Consider the following 18,229-nt stretch of genomic DNA (forward strand, 5'->3'; position numbering starts at 1 on the left):
CTTTTTTTCCTTGTGACGCTGAACAATAATTTTTCATGCTTTTGTTTTTCCTGTGACGCTGAACAATAATTTTTCATGATTTTTTTTCCTGTGACGCTGAACAATAATTTTTCATGATTTTTTTTCCTGTGACGCTGAACAATAATCTTTCAACACTGGTACTGACGGCGGTATTCTTGACAGCTTCCGCCTCTAACATCAACTATTTCCAAAGGCCAAAAAACAGGTCAGTCGGATTCTAAGGAGTGTTTTCTTTGATTCACGGTACAGAAGGAGGGTTGAACTAGCACCAGGGTCATTCAACTATCCCTGGAAATACCAACAACTCCTATACGAAAGCCTTGTCAAATAGGTGAGCCGGGGCGCCGAAATGTTTAATAAGTATATGGTCCTTCATCTCAAATTGTCAACTAAATCAACAATAAATCAGAAGGAAAAGATCAATATAATTAAATTCAGTGTCTGAGTGTGTGGGGGGAGGGGGGGCAATTGGACACTTCCGGAATCACCAAGCTACGCCACGGGGGAAGAGGGAAGAGAAAGGGGAGCAGTAGTAATAGCAGTAGTAGCAGTGGTGGTAGTAGTAGTAGTAGTAGTAGTAGTAGTAGTAGTAGTAGTAGTAGTAGTAGTAGTAGTAGTAGCCGGATTCTTTATAGGAGCAGCGAGTAGCGGGCTTTTTTTATTGTTTCCTTTTTTTGTGTGCCCTTGTGCTGTCTCCTTTGCTGTAAAAAAAAAAGTAGCAGTGGTGGTAGTAGTAGTAGTAGTAGTAGTAGTAGTAGTAGTAGTAGTAGTAGTGGTGGTGGTAGCAGTAGTAGTAGTAGTAGTAGTAGTAGTAGTAGTAGTAGTAGTAGTGGTGGCGGTGGTGGTGGTAGTAGTAGTAGTAGTAGTAGTAGTAGTAGTAGAAGTAGTAGTAGTAGTAGTAGTAGTAGTAGTAGTAGTAGTGGTGGTAGTAGTAGTAGTAGTAGTAGTAGTAGTAGTAGTAGTAGTAGTAGTAGTAGTGGTAGTAGTAATAGTAGTTGTAGTAGTAGCAGCATAGTAGCATCATCAATACCACCAGACTCTCCCGTTATCCGCTGGTCCCTGCATCCATACTCAGCAGGAAGGACGGACGGAACACGGACACACAAACACCGTCTCAGCAGGAAGCAGGTGACGGGCGGAAGGGGGAATGTGGGCCACGAGGACTGACACACACACACACACACACACAGGGATAGCGGCAGTGTGTGTGTGTGTGTGTGTGTGTGTGACGAGGAGAAAAAGAAGAAAGAGGAGGAGGAGCAGGAGGAGAAGACATTGAAGTAGATAGCTAACTGGAGGAGGAGGAAGAGGAGGAAGAGGAAGAGGAGGAGGAAGAGGAGACACTGGAGTGGATAGGTGACTGGTTGAATGGTTGGTTGATTGGTTGATTGGCATTGTTTATCTGTCTGGCTGACTGTTTGCATCTCTGTCTGACCGTCTGACTGGGTGACTGACTGATTGACTGGCTGAATGGTTTTGTTTCTGATTGGCTGACAACAACTGTAACAACAACAACAAAAACTACAACAACAACAACAACAACAACAAAGAACACCCTCGCCTCTAGGTCAGGCAGCAGCAAGTGAGTGACAGACAGACAGACAGACAGACGAACAGACGTGAAAGAAAGACATTTGAGCGTCACATTCACTCCTCCATCGATCCCTCTCCATTGATTCGTGTTACAAGTTGTTTTATACGATCTGAGTGACTTGGGTTGATGTTCGTCTCACCACAAGCTTCTTTTCTTTGCTCTATATTCGCCTCAACTACAGCCACGGTTGCGAATACTATTGGCAGAAGTCACGATCAGTTCACCACAGGCAACTTAACCCGGTAGCTGCGGGGTCATGTTTCTTAGGTTAGGTTAGGTTAGGTTAGGTTTAAGGCCCCTCTAAGTAAAATAATGAGAAAGAATCATCACTCACGCAAAACATTTCATCATATATATCAACGCATGTGTGATCAGTTTATGCATCATCTATTTTGGGGGGTTTATATCATGGCAGAAATTTGGCCCATCGCTGGTACACGGTAAGGCCGCAAATTTGGCCCGTCGCTGCTACCGGGTTTAGGGGCTATTACACTGGGCAAATTTTCCGTGAATCTTCAGTCAAACCACGATTTCCGCTGGCGTGGTTCTCCTATTTGCGAGGTTTTCTGGCTTGTCCACGATCTTCCAAAGCTACGGTAGATTTCATAGAAGGACGACGGTATTACTCACCATCATCAGCAGCAGCAATAACAAGAAACAAATGCGAACCACGCTAGCGGAAATCGTGGGTTGACTGAAGATCCACGGAAAATTTGCCCAGTGTAATAGCCCCTTAAAAGGTACACGCACACTGAACCAATCTAACCACCCTAAATAGCATCAAAACATTCACGTATGCACACTGCTTAAAACCCTAAAGACCCACTCCTCAATAAACGCCTGTATCCTTTATAGAGTGTAATTTGCCCAGTGTAATAGCCCTTTTAAAGTACATGCACACTGAACCAATCTAACCACCTAAAATAGCATCAAAACATTCACGTATACACACTGCTTAAAACCCTATAGACCCACTCCTCAATAAACGCCTGTATCCTTTATAGAGTGTAATTTGCCCAGTGTAATAGCCCCTTTAGTACCGACACACAGAGCCATTTTTTCCTACGGTGCTCTCACGTAATCCCGTGTTTATGTCAACCTCGTACTGTACAGAGGATGTAGATTGGCTTCGTATTCTGTACTTGCCTTGCCTGGAGACGTTGCTGCTTCAGGAGGAAGTATATATATATCTTGACGAACTTGACCTACCTTGAAATATAGAAATAAAGAAATAGCAAGGTGGGCAGCCAGTCATTTCACCTCTCCGATACTAATTTTTCACTTCCTACTTTACCTTCTGCTCCTCCCCCCCTCCCTCTTCTCTCTCTCTCTCTCTCTCTCTCTCTCTCTCTCTCTCTCTCTCTCTCTCTCTCTCTCTCTCTCTCTCTCTGTCTGTCTGTCTGTCTGTCTGTCTGTCTGTCTGTCTGTCTGTCTGTCTGTCTGTCTGTCTGTCTGTCTGTCTGTCTGTCTGTCTGTCTGTCTGCTCTCTCTCTCTCTCTCTCTCTCTCTCTCTCTCTCTCTCTCAAACAAACACAAAAACAAACAAAAATCCGCCTACCCAGAGCAGCACCCCAGCACCCCCGCACTCCCTGCAAGCGCTGATTTCTTCTAATATCGCCCGGTGCTGAACCAGTATCAAAATCGTGCTGAACAATAATAAGGTTCGGGAATATGCTACCCTCATGTATTGGACCGTGTAATATGTCAAGAGACGAACCCAAGTCTAATAATACATGGATAACCTTTTACGGCTACTTCCACATGTATCCTTAGTTGTATAATCACACTCTGTACTGCCTGGGGGTTGGGATGGCATGCTCCTCCCTTCTCCTTTGTTGTTTACTTGCAACAATAAACTATCAATCAATCAATCACCTTTTACGACTGAGTTTGTAATAGGTTGACTTAATACCCTAATGAGATGGTTCAGATAATTATTGTGCATATCAACGGCTATTCAGGCTCCATTTTCTCTTTTATTATTGGGGTTAGATAAACAATAACTTCGTAAATTAGGAGCTGCGAGTAGCGGGCTTTTTTTTTATTATTGTTTCCTTTTTGTGTGCCCTTGATTAGTAAAGTTAACTATGAAAATCCAACACTTCTAACTAATCCCGACCCCAGAATGGAATTAAAAAAACAACTAGCCATAGAACAAAAAAAATACTAACACAACGTTTAAGAAATCTGGCGTTACGGTAGACTTGGCTGGTATTCTTAAACACTTCTGCCTCCCACATCATCTACTTCCAAAGGCCAAAAAAGAGATCAATCGGGTTCTCATGAGTGCTTTTCTAAGTTCGTGGTACAGTAGAAGGGTCAAACTACCACCAGGGTCACAAAACTACCCCTGGAAACGCCCCAAACTCCTACGAAAGCCTTGTCAAATATGTGAACGAGCCTTTGGACAATGATGAGAACGCTACTTTAAACATTTGAGAAGAACCACCGTACCATGCACCTTACAGAAGACAGGAAAGGGGATGGAAATAAAAGTCAAATAAAAAAATAATAAAGGACCTAAAAAATAAACATAAAAGATCTTGCTGCCGTTGACTTTGGAGAAACACTTACTTAATAGTCCCAATGAATCCAACTGGCTTTCTCTTAACGACCTGAAACTGTAACGTGTGGTACTTGAGGACAACACACACACACACACACACACACACACAGAGGCGGGAGATTCAAAGAGGCGTAACTAGGACATGCCAAAAAGGTAGTGTTGGTATGATTAGTGGAGCATCGAAGACATTGTTAGTCAGGAGGGAGAACCATCGAACCGGCTGACAACGAGGCCACTGGAAACACAAAGAGGGAGAAGATGGACCGCACTGATCATCCTGTCTTCTTCGCTCCTTCTCAACTGAATGACGGAAAAATTATGATAAGAAGGAAGCATACAGTCTCGAGGAAGAACCACCATACCGGTTTACAAGGAGGCCACTGGGAACATGTAGCCAGAAGATAGACCGCACTGATTATCAAAGGTGGGCAAGTGCGGTACTAGTGCGGTAGTACCACATCACAAAAAAGTACCGCACTACCGCGTACCACACTGGGAAAGAAAAAAAATGGGACCGCACTACCGCAACCGCACTACTCCGGAAAAAGTACCGCACACCGCGTACCACACTGGGAAAGAAAAAAATGGGACTGCACTACCGCAACCGCACTACTCCGGAAAAAGTACCGCACTACCGCGTACCACACTGGGAAAGAAAAAAATGGGACAGCACTACCGCAACCGCACTACTCCGGAAAAAAGTACCGCACACCGCGTACCGCACTGGGAAAGAAAAAAATGGGACTGCACTACCGCAACCGCACTACTCCGGAAAAAGTACCGCACTACCGCAACCGCACTACTGATTTTTCGGTACCGCGCCCACCTCTGCTTATCCTTTCTTCTTCGCTCCTTCTCAACTGAATGACGATAAAACGATGATAAGAAGGAAGCATACAGTCTCGAGGAAGAACTATCGTGCCGACTCATAAGGCCATTGGGAACAGATACGTAGACTTTGTAGAGGAAGAAAATAGATCCCATTGACTCACTATTTTTCTTCGCTCCTTCTCAATTTGTTTTACGGGAATAACGAAGAAAAGACGATAGGAACGAAGATTTAAAACGGCTTAGAAGTAGGTTGTTTGGAAGCATTTAGAACTATAGGAAAAAATGTATTGACCTTTTTTATAATAGTAGTAATGATAATAATAATAATAATAATAATAATAATAATAATAATAATAATAATAATAATAATAATAATAATAATAATAATAACAATAATAATAATAATAGCAATAACAATAACAAAGAAAGAACGAGAGAATGAAGTAAATAAATAAATATAGAAGAAAAAGACGATGATGAAGCAAAAGAAGAAGTAGAAGAAGAAGAAGAAAAATAAAGACTTTTTTCTTATCTTTCATTCACTATTCAGGTTATTTCAGTGCCTAAGTACACACACACACACACACACACACACACACTCGAGTCACACACACTATTCAACACTGGTATAAAAACTCCTCCTCCTCCTTATCCTCCTCCTCCTTCTCTTCCTCATCTTCTTCCTCTTCCTTCTTCTTCTCCTCCTTTCCGTGTTAAATAATAATTCGTCTATTTTTTTTTTAACTTTTTTCTCTCACTAATCTTGTTCTTCACTTCCTCCTCTCTCTCTCTCTCTCTCTCTCTCTCTCTCTCTCTCTCTCTGGACACACTTCTTTCTCTTATCATTTTCATTCGGGCAGTGATCATACTTTTTGTTGCCGGTGTACAGAGGAGGGTGCAAGGCAGGACGGTATCTTTGGCAGGACAACCGAACAATAAGGAAGAAAAGAAAGTGCCGCTGGATAATAAATCTAAGACAATAGGGAAGAGAGAGTGGCTCGAGATAGCGGAGGAAGGTGAACTACGAGAATATAGATGAAGAGAGAGAGAGAGAGAGAGAGAGAGAGAGAGAGAGAGAGAGAGAGAGAGAGAGAGAGAGAGAGAGAGAGAGAGAGAGAGAGAGAGAGAGAGAGAGAGAGAGAGAGAGAGAGAGAGAGAGAGAGAGAGAGAGAGAGAGAGAGACGGTAGAGGGACAAAAGGGAGGAAATGGAGACAAGTTTATAGTATGGAGGTAATGTTTTTGTTCTTCACAGAGAGAGAGAGAGAGAGAGAGAGAGAGAGAGAGAGAGAGAGAATATATACCACAAAGAGTTGCCATATCAATTAGCCTGAACATGTGTCTCTATTCGCTATAAGTATTCAGATTAACAGGCTAACTACTCAACTACTCGTAATAATAACACTAATAAAAACTAATGAATGGATAAATAACATGAACAACAACTTCCGGCCACCTCTTTGGATTCTTTTTAGGAGCAGCGAAGTAATGGGTTTAAACTGGATAAATTCAGATTCAACAGGGACATAGGCAAAAATTGGTTTACAAACAGGGTGGTGGATGAGTGGAATAGGCTTAGCAGTCCCGTGGTGAGTGCCAATACAATTGTCACATTCAAAAATAGACTAGATAAATTCATGGACAGCGATATTAGGTGGGGTTAGATACACGGGAGCTTAGGGTCAAAGGAGCTGCCTCGTACAGGCCTACCGGCCTCTTGCAGACTCCTGCGTTCTTATGTTCTTATGTTCTTATTTCCAGGAGTATGGTTTTATGACCCTGGTGGTAGTTTGACCCTTCCTCTGTACCATGAACCTAGAAGAACATATTTCACAAGGATTTCGTAGGAGTTGTGGGCCTTTCCAGGAGTAGTTTTATGACCCTGGTGGTAGTTTGACCCTTCTTCTGTATCCTGAACCTAAAGAAACACTCAATAGAACCCGACTGACCCCATCTTTGACCTTTAGAAATAGCTGATGTGAGAAGCGAAAGTGTCTTATAATACCGACCTATATTATAATAGTATCCAGCAGAAAGGGGACACTGTTTAATTAAGGGAAGATGAAGAGGAAGGTATTGAGGGAGATGTATGGTATGGCCGTAACTTACAACCCGACTTCTCTCTTATTCCCTGATACCAGTGCCCGTCAAACTATAGGCTAACTACCCGATTGAATGACTTATTATCTAATGGAAAAAAACCTCACTACTAATAACTAATGAATGGATAAGTAACATGAACAACACACTAATTAATACGTTCACACCATACAACGAGCTGGTACATTTTAATTAAACGCGTATTCATTCATTTGGTGCCTCTTAGACTACTAGGCTAACTTGCAACCCGACTACTCCCTCAACTCCCTGATTTTCTATAACAATGTCAAACAACTATAGGCTAACTAACTACCCGATTGAATGACTTATTATCTAATGGGAAAAAACCTCACTACTAATAACAACTAATGAATGGATAAGTAACATGGACAACACACTAATTAATACGTTCACACCATATAACGAGCTGGTACGTTCATTTGGTGCCTCTCAGACCACTAGGCTAACTTACAACCCGACTACTCCCTCAACTCCCTGATTTTCTATAACAAAGCCTATCAAACAACTAGGCTAACTAACTACCCCATTGAATTACTTATTATCTGATGGAGAAAAAAACTCAGCAAATAAACAACTTTCTGACATGTTTAAGTGAAAACGTCTCTCTATTCCTTAAGTCCTCCTCCATTCAGTGCCTCTCAGCCTGCAGTTAAGTGGCACTGGTCTCGAGTTAGTGCCAGCGAGTGTTTGTGTGTTCCCTGGAGGCGAGGAGGCAGGGGGGGGAAGAGAGGCAGGGAGGGGGGCGGGAGGAGGGGAGAAGGGCAAGAGTGTCATCCCTGCTAAGCCCCAACACGGCTCATGGGCCAAGTAAAGCGCGCCTAAGAGCTATTCACTTGAGGTTTATGTTCCCTCGTAGCAGGCAAGAAGACAAACGGACAGACAGACGTTTTTACACTTGGTATTCTCACGCGCTCCGCCTCTCACACCAGTAAATTCTTGACGTGAGGTGGAGGCGTGTGAGGATACCGACCAAAGCCAGAGAAGGAATCAATCGGGTTTTCATGCGTTTTTTAAATTTTTTACGTTCGGTACTGAAGCTTTGTCACACTACCACCAGGGACATGATACTAAAACTATCTCGCCCCATAGAAATGCCCCCCCCCAACCCCCAACCCCTACATACACACACACACAACTACAAAAGCCTTGTCAAACACGTGGGTAGTCCAAGTGAATGAATATGGCTTAAAAGACACTTTCGTTTCTCACATCATCTAATGAGTGTTTTTTTCCAGGTTCACGGTGCAGAAGAAGGGTCAAACTACCACCAGGGTCAGAAAACTATACTCCTGGAAATGCTCACAACTCCTACGAAGGCCTTGTCAAATATGTTCTTCTAGGTTCACGGTGCAGAAGAAGGGTCAAACTACCACCAGGGTCAGAAAACTATACTCCTGGAAATGCCCACAACTCCTACGAAAGCGTTGTCAAATATGTTCTCCTAGGTTCACGGCAGAAGGGTCAAACTACCACCAGGGTCAGAAAACTATACTCCTGGAAATGCCCACAACTCCTACGAAAGCCTTGTCAAACATGTTCTTCTAGGTTCACGGTACAGAAGAAGGGTCAAACTACCACCAGGGTCAGAAAACTATACTCCTGGAAATGCCCACAACTCCCACGAAAGCCTTGTCAAATATGTGTTCTTGGGCGAAATGGTTGATAATACGACCATTAGTGTCAGTATTGATTATCTGTTTTAAGGGTTAATGGCTGTGCTAGTGGCCGTGATTAACTGTCAGTTTGGCCAGTGGTTTGGCAAATTGGTAAGCCACGGACAGGGCAGAACGTGGCGTAGGTCCCGAGTAAATCCACAGGAGCCCTTCACTTGAGGTCCCTCCCACACACCGAAGTCCTATTATATACCTTCGTGTGCCGTGCCATGATGAGAACAAACACTTCCACGGCACCTTCCACTTGTTGTCCTGTGGGTGCCGGTGATCCGTCTACTGTCGAAGCCTCGTGTGGAGTGCCCGCCATCTCATTTTTATTAGGAACATAGCCTTTGCCCCCCTCTGGACCCCCTCGACCCCCTCTTTGCCATCTATCCAGGCCACGGATCTCTCCCTCTCTCTCTCCTTCGTCCATCGCCCCCTCCCATTCCCTGCGACTCGTCCCCATCACGTGCGCTCCATACAACACACGCCACTTGTCGTTTTCTCGTCCTGGTCCTGTATTCCCAGCCCGTCATCTCGTCCCGGTAAGCACACGCTTTCTCCGGGGGTTTCGAACTGGTTGTCTATGCCCGGCGTGTTCCTGGTAGCCTACAGATTCTCACCGCGTGGTCAATACCTTCGTTGGTTTTCCTTGTGGCTTTTCCGGGAGGTGTCTCGCTATACAATGATACAATGCCACAATACAATGATACAATAAAACTACAATAATGATACAATTTTCCTGGTTGCCTGGTGAACATGGGTGAAAACAAATAAACCATAACTTTAGCATCTCATTACGATAAAAGTCTGCACATTCTGGTTATAAGAGGATTGAGGCTGAGCGAGTGAGAGGATGGCCATATACTTATCCTACAGGCCACGCCATACTTACGCATTACAATAAAAAGTCTCCTCATTCTGGTTGTAAGAGGACTGAGCCTTAGGAAGCGGGAGGATGGCCATGTACTTATCCTACAGGTCGCGCCATAAGAGTAGCATCTCATTACGAGGAAAGTCTGTTCATTCTGGTTTTAAGAGGACGGAGGCTGACGAGCGAGAGGATGGCCTTATACTTATCCTACAGGCCACGCCATAACTGAAGCATGTCATTAGGATAAAAAGTCTGTTCATTCTGGTTATAAGGGGACGGAGGCTGAGCGAGCGAGAGGATGAAGAAAACGGAAAAAAGAAAACAAAACAGAAAAGAAAAAAACGGAAAAAACGGTAAAGAAGAAAACGAAAAAAAAAACGGTAAAGAAGAAAACGGAAAAAAGAAAACAAAACGGTAAAGAAGAAAACGAAAACAAAACGGTAAAGAAGAACACGGAAAAAAGAAAACAAAACGGTAAAGAAGAAAACGGAAAAAAACGGTAAAGAAGAACACGGAAAAAAAACGGTCAGGAAGAGCACGGAAAAAAGAAAACAAAACGGTAAAGAAGAACACGGAAAAAAGAAAAGAAAACGGTAAAGCGTGTGCGTAGCTTATATACTGTCCCTCGTCCGCCTCGCCAGCAACCAAAACAAAAGCTAGTGATGAGCAGAGCCTTGGGCGGGGTGGATGTCCTACATACCTCATGAAAGAGATGCAGAAGCCATACACACTGATTACTAGTCCCCATATGCCCGTACACCCCCGGCAGCGCGTCCCCAATACCCTTATAGCGGAAGGAAGAATCCGCGATACCTCTCTTAAGCTCCATTCACACTGTGCCGACTCTGGGCCACGACAACCCAGCGACTCAGGGTACACGAGGTCTTGGGTGTGAAATGTTGATGTGGAAGGGTCGCATATGGTCGGGAAAACTATGTACGACCCTTTCATGTCAACATTTCACACCCAAGACCTCGTGTTCCCGGAGTCGCTGCGTTGTCGTGGCCCAGAGTCGGCACAGTGTGAACGGGGCTTTAGGCGAACGAGAGCCCGCTGTTTTTTTTTATGCTATAGGAAGTCTTTGCACACCATTAATTTTTGCGGACCCTCTGATGCACGCTAACGTTACATAAAGCAAACGAGAGCCCACTGTTTCTTTATGCTATAGGAAGTTTTGCATACCCCTAGCGGAACCTCTGATGCACACTAACGTTATGTAAAGCAAACGAGAGCCCACTGTTTCTTTATGCTATAGGAAGTTTTTGCACACCATTATTTTTTGCGGAACCTCTGATGCACACTAACGTTACATAAAGCAAACGAGAGCCCACTGTTTCTTTATGCTATAGGAAGTTTTTGAACACCATTAATTTTTGCAGAACCTCTGATACTCCCTAACGTTATGAAAAGCGAACGAGAGCCCGCTGTTATCTTTATGCTACAGAAAGTTTTTGCACATCACTTGCAGAATCTTTGCCATGCACCCAAAATACTCATATAATGCAAATAAGAGCTTGCTTTATCTATCTTATGCCGAAGAAGGATTTTGCACTCACTTGAGGAACCCCTGACGCTGACGAGCCGTATATAACGCAAACAAGAACGCCCTTTATCTATCTTATGCTACAGGAGGCTTTTGCTCTCTTTCCGGAACCCCTGATGCAGACGAACCTTATATAACACATACAAGAACGCACTTTAATTATCTTGCGCTACAGAAGGCTTTTGCACTCACTTAGAGGAACCCCTGACGCAGACGAACCGTATATAACGCAAACAAGAACGCACTTTATCTATCTTATGCTACAGGAGGCTTTTGCTCTCTCTTTCCGGAACCCCTGACGCAGACGAACCTTATATAACACAAACAAGAACGCACTTTAATTATCTATGCTACAGAAGGCTTTTGCACTCACTTAGAGGAACCCCTGACGCCGACGAACCTTATAAAACACAAACAAGAACGCACTTTAATTATCTTGCGCTACAGGAGGCTTTTGCACTCTCTTTCCGGAACCCCTGACGCAGACGAACCTTATATAACACAAACAAGAACGCACTTTAATTATCTATGCTACAGGAGGCTTTTGCACTCACTTAGAGGAACCCCTGACGCAGACGAACCTTATATAACGCAAACAAGAACGCACTTTAATTATCTATGCTACAGGAGGCTTTTGCACTCACTTAGAGGAACCCCTGACGCAGACGAACCGTATATAACGCAAACAAGAACGCACTTTAATTATCTATGCTACAGGAGGCTTTTGCACTCACTTAGAGGAACCCCTGACGCAGACGAACCTTATATAACGCAAACAAGAACGCACTTTAATTATCTATGCTACAGGAGGCTTTTGCACTCACTTAGAGGACCCCTGACGCCGACGAACCTAAAATAACACAAACAAGAACGCACTTTATCTTATGCAACAGGAGGCTTTTGCACTCTCTTCGCGGAACACCTGATATCCACAAACATTATTCACAGCAAACGGGGAGGCGGTGGCTGAGTGGTTAGCGTGCGGTGTCCTGGAGGCGCAGGGTTCGCATCCCACCCGCAGCTATAAACTAACAATATTCAGTCATCCCCGTGGCCTAAGACTACCTGAAGACCGCCTATCAACCCAAACTCTACCGAAACTCTCCAAAGAGGATCAAGTATGGAGTTCCTGAGGGCAGCATGACCCAAGCAAGGCAGCACCACTATAAACACTTGCCTGCGCCGTAACGAGCTGGGACCGACCAGCAAGCTCCATGAAAAAAAAAAAACTACCGGTGCTTTATCCCAAACGTAAAAAAGAAAAGAAAAAACAAGCGCGTGCCTAGCCTGACCTAACTCACTCTCCCCTTTGCGATATCCCAGACGTCCGCTAACCTTAAAAAAGCAAACAGGAGCGTACCTTACCTCTCTCATGTTGCAGAAGGATCACGTAATCCACTTGCGGAATCTTGGGGCATCCACGCTGACGGTTTACATGCAAGGCTTCCATTTTCCTGAAAGCACAACAACAACACCATGCAGGCTTTCACGAGGAGAGAGTGGAACGGAAGAAGCATATAAGTGGTTCCCCTTCCTCCCCAATCCTAGAGCAACGTATCAACTATTAAGACACCTCTCTAAAGGAATTCAACTCTCTTTCGAATACTACTGGTCGGTATTATAAGACACTCTCGCTTCTCACATCAGCTATTTCTAAAGGTCAAATAGGGAGTCAATTGGGTTCTAATGAGTGTTTCTTTAGGTTCATGGTACAGAAGAAGGGTCAAACTACCACCAGGGTCATGAAACTACCCCTGGAAATGCCCACAACTCCTACGAAAGCCTTGTCAAATATGTTTTCTTAGGTTCATGGTGCAGAGGAAGGGTCAAACTACCACCAGGGTCATAAAACTACTCCTGGAAATGCCCACAACTCCCACGAAAGCCTTGTCAAATTTGTTTTCTTAGGTTCATGATGCAGAAGGGTTAAACTATCACCAGGGTCATAAAACTACTCCTGGAAATGCCCATAACCCCTACGAAAGCCTTGACAAATATGTGTTCTTGGGCGACGATTCAGAGTACAGAAGAAGGGTCAAACTACTACCAGGGTCATAAAACTACTCCTGGAAATGACCCAGACTCCTACGAAAGCCTTGTCGAATATGTGTTCTTGGGCGACGAATTTTTTTACAAGACAACCCATGTTATCTATCAACAATATTTGCATGAGCACAGCGCCAGTGGTCTTTTTTGTTCCCTCTTTTTTTCCCCTTTGAATTGCCTCCTTTCCTGTAAACAAATGGTCCCTTCTGCTTCCTCGGGGCTCCAAACTTCTTGAAAACACACCACTGAGTTTTTGCAGGAGAAAGGAAAGTGAGAAACATACCGTATTGCAATTCTTCCCCGGCTTTCTCGAGGCTCAAAACTTCTTGCTAATACAACACCGAGTTTTTTTTTCTTTTTTTTTTCTTTCAAGAAGCGAAAGGAAAATGAACAGCGTAAAGGCAATCATTCTTCCTCGGCTTCCCGGAGACTCAACCCTTCTTAAAAACATAACAACAACAACAACATCAATAACATCAACAATAACAACAGTAACACAGCATTGGTCCCTCCTGCTTCCTAACTTCTTAAAAATACAACACGGATTTTTTTTTTTTTTTTTTTTTTTGCAATAGAAATGAAATTGAGCAACGTACTCAAAAGCAATGTTTCACTGATTGATTTCCTTGAGGCTGAAAACTTGTTAACTGAAAATGCAACAACAATAACAACAACAACAACAACTACTACTACTACTACTACTACTACTACTACTTTTTACTGTTATCTATTATGGGAGCGGCGAGTAGCGAGCTTTTTTTTTTTTTTTTTACTCTTTTTGTTGCCCTTGAGCCGTGTCCTTTGATGTAAAAAAAAAAAAAGAAAAAAAAAAAAGACAACTACAACAACATATCCACGAGAGGAGAATTAATGCAACGTTAACAAATTCATGAGTAAAATTAGGTCCGTTTTCTCAGACGCTTCCGGCTCCAACAACTATATTTCCCAAGGCCACAAAGGAGATTAAGCGGGCTCTAATGAGTGTTTTTTTCTATATTCATGGTGCAGAAGCCTTGACAAACTATCCCCAGCCTCATGAAACTACCCAAGGAAATCTCCACAACTACCATGAAAGCCTAATCAAATGTGTGTGAGCTTAGGCGCCGAAATGTTTGGGACTAGCCTAATTTTCCTCCAGATCGAACTAGACTCGGGCGAAGGGCGCAGCGGGTGTCCTTGATGTAATTTATGCCCATCGGTGGTTTATCTGCTCTTCTCGAAACAATAAAAGCCGAAATCAGTTGTACGTGGAGTCAGATGAGATACGCCTTATCTGTGACAACCTTGAACCAGTCGACGGAAAAACTAAATACTGTCATTCATTCCACTAAACTGTAACAAGTGCTTTCTGGTTGATGACAGCACACACGATTTTGTATAGTAATCTCTCATCCCTATACTGTCCGAATCTCTTATGCAAGATTCAACCAACATCTTTATTCTTTCACCCCTTTCGCTGGTAAACTCTGTAACAGCCAACTTTGTCTCCTTTCCTCCTTCCTCCAACTTAACCGTGTAGCAGCGACGGGCCAAATTTGTGGCTTTATCGTGTAGCCAAATTTTTGCAATGATACAAACCCCCCAAAATTGATGATGCATAAACTGATCACAAACGCGTTGAAATGTATTGTGAAATTGTTTGCGTGTGATGATTTTTCTCATTTTTCTCGCTTAGATGGACCATTAAGAAACATGATCCCCGCAGCTACCGGGTTAAGCGCTTTCAAGAGGGGAGTAAATCACGACACCTACGTCTGATTATAACAAAAACATGTGATGGGGTAAAAAAAATAATACGTAATAAGTGGAAAGGTGGGTGTTGACTTTTGCTTTCAACTTTCAGCGTCAAAAAAACAACAACAAAATCGCATCTGGACTTACTTAACAATGTGTGGTTAGTTCATTTTCACTGCGTAACATCTTAAAATGGAGACGAAGAAAGATACGGAAGATGAATAATAAAAAGGAATAGGCGGGTGGTGATTTTTGCTTTAAACTTATTCAATATCAACAAGAAAAACAATCACGTCTGGAACTAGTAAGGATCACGTGTGGTTGGTTCCTTGACTTCCCTCTCACATCTTACATCTTAAAATGGAGAAGAAGAACGATACGGGGGAGGAATAACAAATGAAGGAATGCTCTCTAAAGCCGGGCTCAACTTCCTGTAACTTTCTTTTCAACTGACGTGAGGGACTGACTCGGCGCGCGTCTAGTGTTGCCAACGCCGCGAGCCTTGCCGAGGAGGAGAAAGTTCCTAGCTCGAGGGTGACCACTGACTGCAAGGCCTGACAACTTTAGGAAGAGGAGGAGGAAGAGGAGGAGGAAGCCTGACTCTATTACCTAATGTTATGGTGGGAAGGACTCTCTCTCTCTCTCTCTCTCTCTCTCTCTCTCTCTCTCTCTCTCTCTGATCGTAAGTGGAAGAAAAAAAATGGAAGGAATAAAGGAAAATGACAACTAATAACATAATAACAACGACAAAAACAAAAAAAGGAACATGAAGAGCAATAACCGCAGAAAGAAGAAAGAAGAAGAAGAAAAAGCAGAAGGGGAAGAAGAAATCAAGGAAAAGGACATCAACAACAACTAAAAACAAAAACATCAACAACATCCCCACCACCACCACCACCAACAACAACAACAACTAGGAAGAAAGGAAGAAGAGAGGCCATACCCAGGAGGAATAGGACCGTCTGTATGGAAGGAGTCTCAAGGGGTCGCCGCCTAACTAATGACTGGGACAAGAAAATTTATGGAGAAAGTAGAAAGGTCGGAAAGATAGGCTATAACGTTACGAGAGACAATAGGAGAAGCGGAATGATGATGATGATGATGATGATGATGGTAATGAGGAGGAGGAGGAGGGGGAGAAGAGTAATAGACTTTAATTTATTCTTTGTCTGGATGTGAGCTTAAACGAAACTAACAGATAGGTAGATAGATAGATAGAATGAAAGATCGGAAGGAGGAAAGAAAGTCTGGAACTTATAAGAAACAAACATACAGAAAGATAGAAAGAAAGAAAGAAATGAGGAAAAAAAAAAGGAAGAGAAAAAAAAGAAAAAGGAAGTCTGGATATGAGCTTTTACGAAACAGAGAGAGAAAGAAAGAAAGAAAAAAGAAAGAAAGAAAGAAAGTCTGGATCGATATGAGCTTTTTCGAAACAAACAGAAAGGAAGAGATAGAAAGATAAAGAAAGAAAGTCTGGATATGAGCTTACACGAAACAAAGAAAAAAAGATAGAGAGAAAGAAAGAAAGAAAGAAAGAAAAAAGAAAGAAAGAAAGGAAGGAAGAAAAAAAGGAAGAAAAAAAAAGAAAAGACTAAAAGAAACCCTGGATGAGCTTTTACGATACAAACAAGCAGAAAGAAAGAAAAAAGGAAAGAAAGAAAGAAAACAAATATCTCCATGTTTGAAATAGATTACTTCGTCTATAATTATCTTTTCCTATTGTCCTTCCGTTCCTCTTGGCGAATAAAAAACTATATAGAAAAAAATTAATATAGGAAACCGTTCGCATTCAACAACACGGACGATTTACCATAAAAAAATAAATTAAAAGAAACAAACTATTCGCATTAAAAATAATAAAATAAACATGCAAAGTCGTACGAACGCTCTGAAATAAAAGAAATTCTAAAACAAACCGCATTCTAAAAAAAAAATAACTTAAAAATTATATGAGCGCGCTAAAATAAATTAAATACACCAATCGTTCTCATTATATAACAACCTGCAAAAGTCATATTACCGCGACAAAATGATAAAACAAATAACATTAATTAACCGTTCGCGCCAAAGATTAACATTTAAGTCGTGTAATAATAATAACGAGCGCGCTGAATTGAAACTCCGAATAAAACATGAAATAAAAACAAACCTTCCTCATTAAAATTCGCAAAATGAGAGCGCTGCGCTGAGTCACTCCCACGCCCATTGTAATATGCATGCGTGTGTGCGTGTGTGCGTGCGGCGGCGTCAGAAACAGGGCGAGATAACACGAAACCAACGACCCTCCCTTCTCTCTCTCGCTCTCTCGTTTTATCACTTTCGTGTTTACTTTTTATTTCTTTTCCTATTCTCCTTGTTTTGTTATTCTTTGTTATTATTCTACTGTCATTGTGCTCTCTCTCTCTCTCTCTCTCTCTCTCTCTCTCTCTCTCTCTCTCTCTCTCCCCAAGATAACCAAGATAACCCAAGATAACCTTGTCAGTAGTGTCACGGTAGGAGAACACCTCGGTTCTTGCGATCATAAATTAGTGCGCGTCGACATTAAAGCTCAATCATCAGTGACTGAAAATAAAGTAAAGGTGCCCAATTTCAAAGAGCTAACTTCGTAGAAACTGACAATGGACAAAACTAACAGAAATACAACTATCAGATGACGGCAACGTAGAGGAAGCCTGGCTACCTTAAGCCAAAAATCACTTACTCACTCAGCAGAACACATTCGTCCCCTTGTGCGAGAAGCGAATTAACACTAATAAAAGCCCACCGTGGTTTAATAGCGAAATTAAACAATCAGTCAATGAGAGAAAATTGTTTTACAGGTTAAAGAAAGAACAAAGCACGCCCGAGAACATTAGACTCTATAATGATGCCAGGCGACGAGTAAAAAGACTAGTAGGTCAGGCAAAGCGTAGATATGAAGAAAATATTGCAGCCAACTGTAAAATAACCCGAAATCTTTCTTCAGTTACATAAACAACAGAAAGGCGATCAAAAGTGGTATTGGACCTTTAACAAACAGCGACGGTGCACTAGTGACTGACAGCCAACACATTGCAAACCTCTTAAACAATTACTTTTCCTCGGTGTTTAATACTAACAGTCTTCCTCTCGCTACCACCAACACCAGTACTATTGTAAATCTCGAGCATGCATTGCCTAATTTTGAAATAACAACCGATGAAGTCCTTAAAGCTCTCCATTCACTTAAAACAAATAAAAGTCCTGGACCTGACAAAGTATATCCAA

General features: G+C 42.5%; 1 protein-coding gene across 2 annotated transcripts in view; it reads right to left on the bottom strand.

The window, feature by feature from the left end:
• The window catches only part of LOC127002736 (uncharacterized), a 40,666-nt gene extending 28,011 nt beyond the window's left edge, over positions 1-12,655 (bottom strand). The window contains exon 1 of one of the 2 annotated variants that reach the window (XM_050868830.1): positions 12,569-12,655. In XM_050868830.1, coding sequence (XP_050724787.1) covers positions 12,569-12,577 — 9 coding nt within the window. In that variant the 5' untranslated portion in view covers positions 12,578-12,655. Of the gene's footprint in view, positions 1-8,997; positions 9,101-12,568 lie in introns of those variants that run through there. The other variant, XM_050868829.1, reaches the window with a different exon arrangement.
• Between the last annotated feature and the right edge of the window lie 5,574 nt (positions 12,656-18,229).

The sequence above is a fragment of the Eriocheir sinensis genome, chromosome 24 (assembly GCF_024679095.1).
Source record: "Eriocheir sinensis breed Jianghai 21 chromosome 24, ASM2467909v1, whole genome shotgun sequence".
Classification (NCBI taxonomy): Eukaryota; Metazoa; Arthropoda; class Malacostraca; order Decapoda; family Varunidae; genus Eriocheir; species Eriocheir sinensis.